A 16,210-nucleotide genomic window follows, 5' to 3' on the forward strand; every position below is an offset into this window, starting at 1 on the left:
TTCGCCCAAACTATTCAGATTCAGACTGTCAGACGTTTTTCACTGTCATAGCAGGGAGAGCACAGGTGGAACTGATCATAGGGCTGGGCTGTGGGCGAATAGTACTTTTTGCTTCGGAAGGTTCCTAACTGAGTGAAATGACCCGGAAGTATCTAAGTGGCCACCATGATAAGAGCTGTTCGAATTCTCTAAATGCTAAGGAAAGGTGCTTCAATGCTTCCTTTAGCATAGGAAACACTGGACTTTCCTTCACGAAAGGAAAGTAGATAATTCCGCCCCACAATTCCTTGCGGTGGCAACATTTAAAATCGACGCACCATTCGGCCGTCCATGAAAACAAACAATATGCTTATCTTACACAGGTTAAACAATTATACTCGTGCAGTCATAGAGTAATGGGATTTATGTTGATTCATATTTATTTACTTTGAACATTTACACAGTAAAAAAAGAATACAAATAAAATGAACAGTAAATATAGCAAACTGTCAATGAACAAACTGTCAATAACAAGAACCATCCAAAAAGTGACATCCGCCGTCGCATTATAATTACGTAGCTTAGTGAAAGTGTAGTCGGATTCTCCAAACACCACGGTTGTCTTTTCCTAACTCCTCAAGAACTCTCCTTCACGTCTTTCCTTGACCCCATGACATTTTCCATTGAGGTCAAGGAAAAGTGGTTAGGAATAGACGTTAGGAGGTCATTTCTGGACTTTTCTACCGCAGCAATGATGTTTCCTCTCCAGCAATTATGTCACTAATTACACCTGTGATAGACAAGTCGGTTTATTCAGCCCACCCCCTTGCTTGAGTTCTTGCTTTGACGTACTGTATGTTCATAATTACTGTTGTTAATCAGGTAATTTACAATGGTATTGTATTATTAACCTTAAAAATGCCATACATATTGTAACCCCTTGAAGTTAACAGAGCAATTTGTAAGCAACAGCTGCCAAACTGCTGATGCTTTTCCTGCCTCATGGGCCTCAAACCAGCAGCTCAGCCTGCCAGCAGAGGCTCCTCGTGTTTTTGGTGCTGATACATTTGTCATCCACACACAATAGAAGTTCATCTAGCAAACAATTCAGGCCGCAGATTATGATGCAACTAATCAGCTATATATAAATATATCCTTTTTCTTTACTTGTAGTTTTTCTTGGTTCAGGCCCATACCCGCAGGGCAAACAAATATTGCACAAACCCTCAGTTTTCAGTTCGAGAAGCTTAGTGTGCAGTTGTAGATAATTTTTTGTTGTTTTCCCTGTAGGGAGTTGGGCAAAGGAGTTAGAGTGCTGTTTACTGGTGTATAAATGAATAATTAGTACTCGTGCATCTGTCTCGTCTGTGCAGAATGGCGTGGTTTTTTTTCATGTTTTCTATGTTTATCATCCCCTCTTACTCTCTGTTAGGAATTGCTAATGCATTTCTATTATCAAATACTGTATAAAATAGTTATGGAGATCATATTTTATGCTGCATGACTTGTGCTTTGCGTACAGCTGGTAACTTAAGTTATACAGATAGTCGCACACACACACACACACACACATAACGCTTTTCCCACGGTTGTTTCTCTCTCTTTCTCTCTTCCTCCCTCCTCTTGTCTCCTCCACCGCTCTGCTCTTTTTCACCCCATCTGTGTCTCACCCCCCCCTCCCACCTCTCTCCCGTCCTCGATCAGCTCTTCCTGTTTTCCTCCATACAGCGTTATTTTCTTTGATCGGTCTCCATTTGTGTCTGTTCCCTCCCACTCTGCACGCTGACACCGCTGAAGGGATCTCTCTCTCTCTCTCTCTCTCTCTCTCTCTCTGTCGTCTCTCTGTCAGTGCTCTCTCTTTCCCCCTCTCTATCAGTCTTTCTCCTTATTTGTCTCCCTCCGTCTCTATCTTTCCCTCCCTCTCTCTCTCTCTCTCTCTCTCTCATCCTCATCTCTCACTATCTCTCCACGCACACTTGATTCATTTTACACATTACCGAAGCATCCATCATTTGGCTCTGTGAAGGAAAAATCTCTCCCTTTTTCTTCCTTTTTTTTTCTTTTTTCTTCTCCCTATAAATCCGTGACAATATTTTCTCCACTTCCTTCTTTTCGCCGGCTGTCTTTTTCTTCTCCCACCTCCTCTCCTGCGGATCCAATCCTAAAGCTGGAACCAATATGTTTTATTTCCAGCTGGTCATCATGGCAGGGACCGTTCTGTTGGCGTACTACTTTGAGTACACGGACACGTTCCCCGTGCACATCCAGGGCTTCTTCTGTTTCGACAAAGCCTACTCCAAGCCGTACCCGGGACCGGAGGACAACAGCAAGGCGCCGCCCGTCCTCGTCTACTCCCTAGTCACCGCCATCCCCACTGTGACGGTGAGTCTGTGTTCAACTTGTAAAGAAAAAAAAGTGCTTCCACAGGTGCTCCTCATGCACACACACCTAACACACAATCACACACACACACACACACACACACACACACACACACACACACACACACACATAGTTCCTCCTCATCTACACGTGGTGTTTGTGGATTGAAGGAGGGCAGATCTGTGTAGGTGTGCATCCTCGTGGTCTCGCTGCTCCGTTTGTGTGTGGATGCGTTCTCTGTCATAACCATGGCAACGGGCACTAAATTTGTCCTCCACAGAGCGGTCTGCGATAGCTACAGTGTGCAGAGAGTCTGTCCTTATTCCAAGACTGCACGCTACTAAAGCAGCATAAACCATCAGCTCTAAATGGCTTCGTGGACGTGAAGAGGCGCGTTATTTTCTTTCGCCGAACCGTCTTCATCCGAGGCTTTAAAAAATGCATATTGAAGCACCTTTTTAATAATTAAAACGTCTATACAGAATTGCGATTTGTAGGTCACAAGTTTTTGGCAACACGCAGCGAGTCAAAGATGAATGTTCAGCGTCTTTATTTTTGCCATTCATTTCCACTAAACCAGTTTAAAATGAATATATCGAGGCTCCGTGACGTTATTACTGTAGATGCTGAATTCCATTAGAGCAGCCATACGTTCTTGTCAGCACAGTGGGGTGTTATTAATAATGAAACATAGGTTCACATCCTCATCAAAGCTCCGTCTCCGTGACTGTCTGTCTCGTCCCCCAGGGTTTCTCTCTTTGATGTCCTGCAATGCTAAGTGGCATTAGGACATGGCTGCCTTTGAGCCATATATTTGGGCAGCACACACACACACACACACACACAAACACACGTACAAGTACAAGCATTGACAGGCAGTCATGGGTAATTTCTGTATTTTTTAATTGCATTTCTGTATAGATGTGATTTAGATCTCCTCTTCTGTCACCCCAACATCTTTTCTCAGTTGTGAAAACCTAGTTTAACTTTTTTTTTTTTTTTCACACACAGTCACACATTAACACATTTGGCAGATGCACAGGTGGACTTTGTATGTGTTTATCTGTGTGTATGCGTGTTTGCTCGGAGCCTAACTCTGGACTGGATGGGGGCTGCAGGCACCGGGGCTCGCGGGCTCTGCAGAGTGGGAGCGGAGTGGCGTGAATTTGCCTGTGAGTGTGAAGCGGCTTTATTGAAAATCAGAGCATCTGTGTTCTCTCTCGCTCCAAGATACCGCTCCATCCCACGGGCCTCTGTTCAGATACAATAAAAAGAAGAAAAAAAGCAGATATTTATCTCTCTTTTCTCCGAATTCTGACTCAGGCTTTCAGCCGCGAACAGGAATTGGACGAGCTCTTCGACTGACGTACACCGATTTTGTATCCGTGTGACAGCTCAAAACTGCACAGGTTTCTCTCTCTTTTTGCTGCCGTCTCTTTGTAGAATGATGGGGAGGCACACAACTCAGGATAACTATGTTTCTCAGTGACAAGCACTTTAAGTGAACTTATAACGTTACATTGACACTGCGAAAATAGAGAGCTGCAGGAATGAGTCCTTAATCCCAGATATGAGTTAACATTTTTGCACTTCCTGTTCCCTCTTCTCAAAGACAATGAGTTTTGTGAATAGGTTTTTGGTTAGATTGGTTGAATAAGGTCAGTGGTTAACACAAATTTAGGAGATTGGGAAGTTTTGTTCTGCGATATAAAATAAGTCCCTCTTGTGAACTTTTGATTGTGTCTGAAAAAACTAGTCTGCCTTCACAGCCTCGTAATGTATACTCACGCTCATGCGACCTTGGTGTAGTTCCTTTATAGCCTTACTATCTATTGCGTCCTCGCTTCAAAAATCATAAAAGTTGTGTTCATTTGTGAAGATAATCTTGCTGAACGCTAAACGCTTGTCTGCCACAGAGATTATTTTAACCATCCAAAATCCAATGGAGAAATCCTGTTGGATTTTTATTGAGGGAACCAGTGCGATGCTGGCTTCCTGCACCACTCTAGTGCCCCTCGTAGCTCGTTTTGCAGCTGCTGCTTACAGCTTTATCCCTAAAAACCTTTTAGTCACTTAGAAAGAAACGCAGGGTCTAGGTTGAACAGCAATGTTTCAGACATTTAGTGTTACTTCTAACATACGGTGGGAATCAAAGAGGCTGAGATATTTATTACTTGGTTATGGTCAAGTCCAAAAAAGTTATTTGTTGTGTGCGAGGACACATACTGTATCTCTGGTAGATTTTCAAAATGATATTAGAGTTATATGACCACCTGTTACCACATGACCGAAGTCCAGCTCTGTCGTCCTCTGAAGTAGGCCGTGGGATACGGTCAAAAGCTCCAGAAATAGCTCAATAACTTTGTCCCCTGACTTCCTTAGCGTCAGTCCTGGACGTCCTGGCTCACGATAACGTGGGTTTTATACTAATTACAGTGCCTTACTTTTTGTAGGTATAAGTACAAACAGTGAATGAGAACAGCCTGAAAAGATGAGTATAAGTAAGATAAATTTGGGTTGTACCATTATTGGGTTTGGGTCAGTTTAGAACAGAATCCGCCGCGTCTCATGAGCCTGATCAAAAGTCTCAAAACTGTTGAAAAGCAGCAGCGATCTCTCAGGGCTTTCATGCCGAACTGAACCTGTGAGATTTGCGCAACACACAACAGAGTCGACCACCGTCGATCATTGATGTGGTCACCGGATTAGAATAGTGCGTGCGTGTGTGTTTGTGTGTGTGTGTGTGTGTGTGTGTGCAGCATAGAAAGAGACAAAGAGAGAGGAAGTGAGAGGATGAGGGAAATAGAAGCACTTGTGTGGTACTTGGCAAATATGCTGTAAGTTGCAGTGGATCAGTGAAGGTAAGTGCGTGGGTGGATGACAGCGCACATCTTCTCCTCCACTGCCACTGAAAGCGGATTCTGCGTGTGCAGGTGGGAGTCAGTGTGTGTGTGTGTGTGTGTGTGTGTGTGTGTGTGTGTGTGTGTGTGTGTGTGTGTGTGTGTGTGTGTGTGTGTAAGTGTGTGTAAGACTAGTGCTGGGATCTGACTACTAGTCAGAGTGGCTACAGGCGATCTATATGACTCTCAACTCCAGCACATAGCCGATATACAATACATGCACCAGACACAGCACAGGTGACCTTTCAGCACTCATGCCAATTATCTTGCCAAGCTAGCTGAAAGAGCACGGTAGAGTGCTATTTGAACCGTTTGCTAATTATTAGTGCGTGTGTGTGTATGTGAGGGTGTGTGTTATGTAATGGAGACTGTGTGTGTGTGTGTGTGTGTGTGTGTGTATATGTGCTCTGATTGCACTCCACAAACCCACCCATCGGTCGATACAGTTAAGCTGCAACCAATAACAGGATCAAATGGTAATTGTAGAATTAAGATGCATGTGACACAATGTGAGCCCTCACACACACACACACACACACACTTGTAAGCTCAAGCAAGGGGATGTGAGGCGGTGAATGATTGAAAAGTCTTGAACATAGAGGTTTATTTCTCCACCTCTTTTTTTTCTTTCTTGTTGGTCAGGAGCATAATGCGAAATGCTTTTGCCCCGGAGAGAGCCCCGTCGTCATGCTGCTAAATATAAGCCTCTCAACAGTCCAGGAAGGCAAAGCGAGCGCGCTCTTAGAGAGGAGAGACACAGCGAGTTCAAAATGCAGCGCACGATGGGAGGAAGGGGTATAATGAGGAAACGCGACAATCAGAGGTACCAGAGAGAAAGCGAGAGAAAACAAAACCATCTAGAATTACCGCTTCATAGTTGTGGGCCTCCGCCAACCGGTCAAGTCGCAGTTTACGTCCATGTCTGTCCAATATGTCCTCTTGGACATTTGTGTGAAATTGTCATTATTAGCATCAGAATTCTTGAGTTATGGGCAAAAATGTGTTTTGTGAGGTTACAGTGACCTTTTACCACATCAGTTCAACCTTTATTTTTTGCCATATTTGAAGAAATTCCCTCGAGGTGTTCATGAGCTTTCACATTCACAAGAATAAAATGGAGGTGAAGTCCCAGGGACCCTGACATCTGACCTTAAGTGAAAGGTTTGTGCCAAATTTGAAGTATTAAAGTATAAATTGAGGTATTGCATTCACGAGAATGGACCGGACGGACGGACGGACAGACTGACGACCTGCAAACATAATTCCTCCGACCCCATAAAAACATAAGACAGCTGAAGGAGGAAGAGTGAAGGATAGGAATGGGGGAACAAGAGAGTCTTTACGATGCCGTTCAGTGTCTGTTTTCTGTGGTCTCTTAAAACTTGGGAAGAGCCGTCGTGCGTGATGTATCTCCATGTGACAGAAAGACGGGGATTGTTGCAAACCATGCAGGCAGACCATATCATCCAGTCATGCCAGAGTTTATTAAGTGAGAGCGCTTGATGCATAAAAAAAACACTGCATTGTGCTGTTTTTGCCGTCGTATCTTCAAAAACAGATGCTGGATGTGGTCAAAGCCACATTGTGTGTGTGTGCGCGTGTGTGTGTGTGGACATTTTAATAGTCTGTGCGCGGTCCAACATCAGTTGGAGGAGATGAAGAGGGACAATAGTCCGAGTCGAAGAGGAAGACTGGCAGAAGTAAAGCAGCTTTAAGTGATTGTAGGATGCTAAAGGAGGCAGCTCTCTTTGCTTTCCAGAGGTCAAAGGTCTGACTGAGCTAGAGGTAAAAGAAGCAGGGCCCTGTTTTTAGAAATGCTTATTTTGTTGTTTGGTGGTTTATCTCATCCCCTGCAGACACCAGGACGGACATTTGGAGATATAGCTAGAGCTATTACAGTGGAGTTAGCCAGCAGGAAATAGTTTGGCTATCAATGACATAAACGGCAAAGCTTTGGACCAACAAGCCTGCTGGTAGAAATCCACTGAGAAGAAGAGGCACAGATAAGCAGGTTCTCCACTAACAGCAGTGTCAATAGACCAACTGCATCTCAAATGTATTGCTCTTTCGGTACCTTTACTGTTACTTTTGCTTTTTGTACTTGTGTACCTGTGTAACTCACATTTCAGTACAACCTGTACTCGAGGTTTGCCAAAAGGCCTTTTTTTTTGTGGGAAGAAAAATACATTCTTTACAGAATAACACATGAAATCCCAAATGATTGACTCATACAGCGGATTCATTCGTGCAACCTCACGAAATAGACGGTGCCGGAAGCTTGCAGTGGTATGTTTCATTTGTGGCAAAAGGGGATACAAAGAGGGGAACCTTCTCAGTCAGTCGAGCGGGGTTATGCAGAATTGAATTGAGTGACACAGCTGATTTGATTACGGACTATCTAGTCCTCTCGTGCTTCCTCAGAGATCAACAGTCTTTGCTGTAGGACAAAGGTGTGAACTCAGTTCCCTCTCCTTCTCCCCCTCTGCTGTTTGTATTTCAATAGCTATTATGAATGTGTTCAGACAAAACCACCACCTCTCCAACCGCAAGGCTGCTCCAGCGGCAGCAGAATCCCCAAATCCAATCTTCTTGATTGGATCTCAGATATAATATGGAAGTGTCAACTCTAGACCCGTAGCCAGCGACACTCTTTTTCCTGTCATAAACACTTGGGAGGTGGAACTGGTTTGAGGTCGACACTGATTGGTGGTGGGAGGCGGTAGGTGCTACAGCACACTTCCCCTGCATTAAGATGGCTCCCATCATGCTCCCTGTGACTGCTCCATTGTTATGCTAATGCAGGGCAAATTATGCTGTTCATAAAACCCAGGTTTTTCCCGTTTCGCGTTTTTCGCCTTTTCTCTGTTCTATATTTACCTTCTATTGTTACCGCAATCACAGTTGTCATCTTTGACAAGCAACCCAAAAGAAATGTGCTCACACAAACGCACACTATCGTGCATAGACGCACAATCACACACTCCCACGCATGCACTGAAAAGCAATGCCGAAGTGAGCGTCTTCGTGGATCTCTTGAAGAGGAGAACTCGGGCGGTTCATTCGTGCAATCATGCTTTTCTTCTGACATTTTCCAGTTGATTGCAATTGTCATCGGACTTGTGTTTTATCGCACAAGCTGGGGGAAGTGTACACACACAAACACACACACACACACACACACACACAAATCAGTCCAATGCCCATATGCAAATGGACCAGAAGTTTGCATACTGTTAAGCCTGGGGACAATCCTTCATGAATAATGGAGTCACATATGACAGACGAAGGAGGATTGGGAAGCGCCATCGAGCAGGAGAAAAAAAATTGTCGCTCTGAAACTCTTCCAATCGGATTGCGAGGAGATCAGCTCCCTTGATGAATTCCTCTTCAGGGAGTGTAGGAGAGAGGAAGAACGCAGAAGTTCGACAAAAGTGATTTTTGGAGCTGATGTGAGATGTGCTGTTAAAAGTCAATCAGTGTAGATACCATTATGGCAATCTCCGAGCCATCGGCTATCTGTCTGATCCGTGATTTAGCCTCTGAGGGCAGCGGGCAATATTTCAGGGGTTCCGGTGTAGTCAGCATATATCCGGATAGGCAAGACACTTCACCCCAAATTGCTTCCGCAAGCTGCGCCTGCGGTGTATGCATGAATAAACCTAGATGACTAGTTTGAGCCCGGATGGGCAGCTGGCACCTTACATGGTAGCCCCTGCCATCAGTCTATGAATGAGTGTGAATTGGTGAATGATGACATGTAGTGTTAAAGCGCTTTGAGTGGTCGGAAGATTAGAAAAGCGCTATACAAGTACACGTTCATTTACCATGAACCAGTACGCTTCCGATACCAACATCTTGTCCCATTGCAGACAGATTCCGCATGTGCAAATATCTGTTTATAGAGACTATTAACACCGTGTTTCAGCACATTTCTTGTGCTCTGCAGCAGTGTTCACTTGTGTATTTTAAAGAATCAAAAACCAGATATTATATTATGTACTGAGTTGACATGGCAGCACATGACATCATACTTTGCCACCCGAACAATTCATGGCTGCTTTATTTGTGATAAATACTTTGATGTTGCCTTTGGGTCCAACTTTTTTTTAATGAAATACACTAAATATTAGCAGAAAAGGCAAGGCATTGTGGGTGGGTGTTTTACAAACGAATAGCAAAAGTCAAAGAAAGAAATGAGTCAGTGCGTCTCTGAGAATTGTGAATAAAAACGTCACCTGTAATTTAAGGATTTGATTTATTTTGTTTGTGCGTTTTCCTTCAGGCTGTTGCCCAGCGTGTTGATCAATACACCTGTGTGTGCCGCTTGTAATAAATACAAACTGTTGCCAGTAAATAATAAGTATCTGGGCCTGGAAAATGTTTTAGAAAAATGTTTAAAGTGGCATAAGTATACCAAGCAAGCGTTGAATTCAAACAAAATCGTTGTCCAAAGTGCAGCAGAGGAGTCTGTGATGGCACTCAAAACAAAGACAAAAGGGCTGCAGAGGACGGCTGGCCAGTGGGCGCTCAGAAAAAGTGTCTGGAGCTGATTATGGTAATGAGGGGCAGATCTGAACTAAAGGTGGGGCGAGATTAGGTGAGTGGGGAACAAGCAGGAAGAGCTAAAGACAGCTGCTGGGGTGTGAAGGAACGGCTCGGTCCACAGGAGAGTTTAGTGACAGGAAACGAGACCAAAACACTAACTATATCAGGTTTGAACCCTCTGAGCCCCAAGCAGTTTTGGGGCTTTTTTTTTGCTCCTGTCAAAAGTTTCTCTCCGTGGCCTTGATTTTCACTGTAGTATATAAGTCCTGTACCTCTATAGAAACAGCACAACCATGCAGAGATAATCCCAGAATGTCTTTTGTGCGGCATAACACAGTCACCATGCCATAAGTCATAAAAAAAGGAAAAAAAAGGCAAGTTGAATATCTTTGAAATTGGAAAACAATGGAATCTATACATCCAACATTTCTCCAAGTGCCCACAAGTGTTACCAATGTTGAACATTTTTTAATTTGTACAACCTCTACTTACAGCCTCTGCTGTCCTCACTGCTCTGTGTTCAGCAGCCTGCAGTTCAGTCAAAGTTTCAAGGAATTGTTGTCACATGACTGTTAGTCTCAGGCAAAGTAATCATGGCTTCCTAGTTACGCCGAGGAGTGCAGAATTATTGTTTTTTTTACAGAATCTGGTAGGTTTGGTACAAAATCTGGTACAAAAAGGGTTCAGAGGGTTGCTCTGTGAGTGAGAATGTTGATAATGTGACTCTCTCTTGCTGTCAGTGTAATATCATTATAAGCTCATTTAATACCAACTAAAATGCCGTATTTGGTATAATCTGTTTTGCCACTGCCCATCACCATCTGTCCATCCATCTTTAATTATTCCACCTTGTGTGTGTTTGCATGTGCAAGATAGAGAGAGACAGACAGACAGACGGAGCAGTGAAAAAAAGGGCAGAGGATAATAAGGGATAATCGCGGCTTTATCCGGTCGCTGCCAATCACGCAGGATGGAGGATTGAGAGACGAAGACAGCGGGCCGTGCAGCCCCGCGTCGATACCCTCGACCAGCCGTCCGCTCCCACTGTGATAGCCTGTAATAAGAGCTCTAACCCTTAGATGAGAACCCTAATCCAGCCATCCACTCACACTCTGGCCTCATCCCACACCGAGCCTCTGTTTCTGCTTAACTGGGAGGCAGATGGAAAGAAATGCTTCTTCTTCGAGGACGAAAAGGGGGAATGTGAAGAGGTGGAGAGAGAGAGAGAGAGAGATGGAGAGTAAGCAGGATGAGGACAGAGAGTGGGGGAGAGAGGCTGGAGGGGAAGGAAGGGAGGAAAATACAAAGAGACAAGAAAAGATACGGGGTCATACTTCAAACCTTACTGAACACAAAGAGAGACCAAGAAGCAGGCGAGAAAGGACAATTTATATTTGAATCAGTGTTTCCGGTAGCCTAGTTTCTCCTCCACAAAGACCTGGGAAAGCTGCAGAATAAAAGCAGAGTGAGACCGAGAAAAAGGAGATGGATGGAGAGAGTGTGGGTGATGATGAAGCAGCTAAATTGTCATGGTTACCATCGCCGGTGCGGTGCGTGAGAAGGCTGCGTGCGCACGTGTGTGTGTGTGTGTGTGTGTGTGTGTGTGTGTGTGTGTGTGTGTGTGTGTGTGTGTGTGTGTGTGTTTAAAGTAGAGCACAGGGCTTGCAATGTCAACAAATGTCATTTGATATACTTTATGTAGACATGGTGTAATCCTCGTGATTTGTGTTTTCTTTTCACAACTGAAGAGCTGTTTAGAAGGATACATAGAAACACTTAGGTTATGAATTTAACACTGCGCCAGACAGCTCACGGTGTAAATGCGTAGCTATCTTTCCGTACAATATCCCCAAGCTGAGGATGATCATAAGATCCAAACACATCTGTAAAGAACGTACGGAGACACTTTAAGTTTAAGATGCTTTTTATACATTGTGATGTCAAACCGGCATTTATTTGCTGCGTCACTTGCTCCCGTTAGTATGACTCACGGTACACGGTGTGTTTATTACCCGTTTACATCCCTGTATGTGTGCTGTCTTTCTTTTTTCAAGCAATGTATCTTTGCGGAAGAGCCGTGAAGTGAAAGTGATGATTGAATCTATTGTTAAAAAGTCTACAGTTCCTCTCTAAACAGTGGGAGTTTATCGTCCCACTACACGTTCCTCGGAAAATTAGGTTTTCAAACTGACTGTATTTACTGTTTCATTCCTTTTCCTTTTTTTTCACAATTTTCTCTTTTTGGATCCTCGTTTGTCATCTTTTGTCAACTTCGTCGCACGCGCAGACACACTCGTTTGGAGTCACGCTTTTAGAAAAAGAAGCAAAAAGAATGCCCCAACAATCGACTGTCACCGTGTCACAAAAGGTAGAGATTCAAAGAAAGCCAATTATGTCGCATTCAGCCTCCGGAGTTTCTCCCACCACTCTCCCCTCACCTCTTCTTCTTCTTCTGCTCCACCCCAACTCCTTTCAATTTATCTAAAGTTGTCAGAGTTGAAAAACTCCAGAGTTGCAAAACACTCTTGACGAAAAAGTCTGACTAACAGCTACACACACACACACACACACTCACACACGTTTGTGCACAAACACGTGTTCCTACATTCGCGACAAAGGAGGCCGTGTGATCTCTGCTCGCTGAGGCGCTTTATGTCAGTCATTACTCAGCCGCCTCTTCTTCTCATTCTCTTTTTTTGTGTCATTTTCATCGGCTCCTCCAATTTCTCTTAACTCTCCCCCTTTTTCTGTTCTCCTCTTGTCAACCCTCTCTCTCTTTTTTTCAGGTGTTTACACACACATGTCAGCCTGTCTCCTGATCACACCATCTCCTCTGACTAGTTGAGATCTCTCTTCATCCCTCTGACTATCCGAGGGTAAAATAAATGCAGCCTAAAAAACATAGCGATTGCCTCGAGGAAACAGTCAACATCTGCTCCAACACTAATTGGCTGCCGAGTGGTTTTCGCCTTGTTCCAGTTGATTTCCAGTTGAGAATAAAACCTGAGCTTCCGCTAAGACTAAAGGAAACAAGATTGAAAGTTAACATTGAACCAATTGGCATGTCGGTCATACCTGCCTTGTTAGGTAAACCGACCCGTTCTCACTCCCAACTCGTCAGATACTGATGCTTGGTCTGTGCCCCCCGACGTCTGATACCGAGGCACCCTTTAGCGTCTGTATGAGACACCTCGGGCTTTCAACTGACTCCTATTTAAACCCATCCACGTCATTATTTGACAGTCAGAGCAACTTAGTATAAAAAGTGAGAGTCGTGGTGGACTGTTGGGAAAAACAGACTTTCACCCAGGAGACCGTTGTTTATGTCCCATTATTTCACCTTACTTTTTGGAACTTATGTACTTAATGCCTGTTACGTAAAAAGACTATTTTACACAACGTGTATGTAATAACCCATGCCACAATCTTTTGCTAAGCCTAACCAAGTAGTTTTGTTGCCTAAAACTAACCACGAAGACCTAAAAGCTTAGGAAACCTCTGTTGGAATAGGCACGTCCTGATTGGCTGGCTACGCTTATGCAAATTTTCAGTGGGCGAATGAGTGCTCGTGATTGGAAGATATTATGACCCATAGAGTCCAGTAGAGGGCTCCGCCTGCGCTTATAGAACTAGGGTTACAATATCGTAACCTTTGTTTCCTGTAAACACAGAAGTTTATTTGACACGCCATCCCCTCATCCAGCGTCCGTAGCTAGACCTACAGAAAATATTGCGCTGTAATTGTTGATATCCCACGAAATCAAATCGTATGTAATCCACAAAACCATGAACCAGACTGCAAAAGCCATGACAGGGCAGGCAGGGGTGGTGGTGGATGGGTCAAACAAAAAACTTTGTTTCTGTTTTATTTTTTCAAAAACTGTATGCGTGTATCGAGTGCAGATTGATAGTAGGATAGTCACTTTTCGTACGATATGATACCAACAATTGTTTGTGTACAAAGAGCGTAGGGCGGTGTTCGACGAGTTGGGAGTGAGACTGTGTTGTATATTTCTCTGGCCACTTCACAGCATCTTGTCTTCTCAATATCTGACACTGGATGCCTTTTTATTCCCTCAACCAAACAGCAGCATCTGCTTTAAATAACCTGTCAACGTTGACCCTTCAGTGTTTTAGTTCACAATCTGGTGACGAATGTGATTTCTTTTAACAGGGAGTTCAAGCAAAACTGGAATCATGACCCATTTTGAGTTTGTATCTATTTTCTAAAAAGCTCTGGAGAGACTTTTGCTTCAATATTATTAGTTGTTTGTTGATTTTAATACAGTTTCCAGCAATACATCACAACATTTCAATATTTGTACTGCATTGCATTTATGCCTTGAGTAACAAGTTGCTGCTGCGGCGTTCCTTTGGTTTCATATTTTGTTGTGTCAAATGTTGTGCAGTGTTTTTCAAAGTACTATCTACAGACTGGCCGACGTCGTCTAACGGCAAACAAAGTGATGGCAGCAGACAGCATGATGGCCCACTGACAGTCCCCATCTGCACTACTGCTGAACCCTTAAAAACACTCTCAAATTACCGTCCTCTCCTCCGTCTGAGGCGGCCTATTACTTTCGAAGCAGAGGAAATCTTTTGTGTTTTGTGTTTCAGGATTGCTATGTCAGCCCGTCTCATCTTCTTCCGAGAGATTGGGGCGTTTTTTTCGAAACTCTCCCCACCTTTCTTTTCAATCCTCTGGTCTCCTAATAATTCTTTTGTTCTCTCACACATACGCACAAACTTTTTTTTCATTACCTTTCCATTAGTGCATGTTATGGCCTTTTGCTTGTGTGCCAGACCTTTCTTCGCTTTGTGTTTCTCTGCCAGGTGTGTTGCATTGAATTTAGTTTGCTCGTGTCTCTGAATGTGTGCCCTTGTGCTTGTTGATTTTTTTTTGGTATAGAACATTTTTTTTAAATCAGTGCCAAAAAATAATGACATCTTAAGGACTGCAGTTGCAGTCCTGTAAATGTCAAATGGCATTTATTATTTTCTTTGACTTGTTTTTGCGGTTTGAGAGAAGTTCTGCTGAGAAGAAGCTGCAGTGTGAATGAAAAAGAAAGACCGAGAGACACACTGCTGATGGTATCTTTTAAGTCATTAAGATACCGTAAGACAAAGTTCTCACCATGATTACTCACTATCGCAATGTAATATATTGTCATGACACAATATCAGCCAACATGGTGGTGCTCATGTTGTATTTGATGCCTTAAAATGTAAATCTCCCTGGAAAAATGCTGCGTGCACATGGCAAAGGGCCACAAGACCACAGCGTAACGTTTTCTTTCCACGATATAAAGCCGATGTGACCGACTCGTTACAATTGTACATTTTGATCCGTGTTTCTGCCCACCAGACGAATGCAACTCCGATATTCACTCTCCTCTTTAGCTCTGTTTTGGTCTCCACCAACTCTTTGGGGATGTATCTTTCTCTTTAGCTGCTGAATGCCACACTAGCTGGTCGCGAATGCAGGAGCGCTTTCCAGTGACACCATTTGTGACATACGTACCACGGATGAAGGCGACGTGTAGAAGTAGTATTCGATTGAGTAGAAAACTCGTCGGCATCAGGTGCTGAACAGAAAGCTTCCAGTCCAGCCTTCATTCTCTCTGTTGACTCCTACTCAGATATCAAATTAACTACATAGGCTGCCTTGAAAACATTGGCAAGCTTATTAACATTTTAGTCAAAGACCAAGAGATTGTAGCCTTTGTGTATTCTCTGCATGAATATTGATCCCTGCGGTCGACGAGCTGCGGGAGAGGAGCATGGTTACGACAGAGCCCGGAGCTATCGATACATGTTTATATACAGTTCTTTTCTACCACACACCTTTTTTTTTATTGTGATTTAAAGCAGAGCAGCACGAAGCAACCTTTCAGGTAAGATCAGTATGAAAAGGGATTAGAATCTGCAGCAGATACTCTTGCATACATGGCTGTGCGAGACATGTAGCGTAGTGGGAGCCCATCACCCGTCGGCTGTGGATGTGAACACATTAGCTTGGGAGCATTTGAGAAAAAGTGACGTGAGCGGACGATGAAGGAGAAGACATGGCAACTGCTTCCCTAATGGGGGGGGATGCAGACTTCATTCTGCATCACAGTGAGCGAACATAGAGAGTGGTAACAAGACGACGTTATTACCTGAAGCTTTTCACGACACACTTTAAAATGAGCTCCAGTCGTCCGGTACCACAAAGACAGACAAATTGATTTCACATCAGATATTCCCGTTCGTTCCCTTTTCTTTGTTTTGTTGTTGTTATGTTTCGCAGCTAACGTGTGTGTGTGTGTGTGTTTGTTAGGTCTGGGGCTGCAGCAGCCAAATCTGTTTCACACACTGCCAGGGTTAGGGTTGTCTTCTCTTTTTAACTCTAAAACTCTTTTATT

The 16,210-nt window shown here is 43.7% G+C and overlaps 1 protein-coding gene across 2 annotated transcripts in view; it reads left to right on the plus strand.

Annotated features, from left to right (window-relative positions):
* The window catches only part of plppr2b (phospholipid phosphatase related 2b), a 42,858-nt gene that overhangs the window by 20,008 nt on the left and 6,640 nt on the right, over positions 1-16,210 (plus strand). For both annotated transcript variants that reach the window (XM_079159046.1, XM_079159045.1), the window contains exon 3: positions 2,173-2,361. In XM_079159046.1, coding sequence (XP_079015172.1) covers positions 2,173-2,361 — 189 coding nt within the window. The remainder of the gene's footprint in view (positions 1-2,172; positions 2,362-16,210) is intronic.

The sequence above is a fragment of the Pholis gunnellus genome (assembly GCF_910591455.1).
Source record: "Pholis gunnellus genome assembly, chromosome: 5".
NCBI classification, from domain to species: Eukaryota; Metazoa; Chordata; class Actinopteri; order Perciformes; family Pholidae; genus Pholis; species Pholis gunnellus.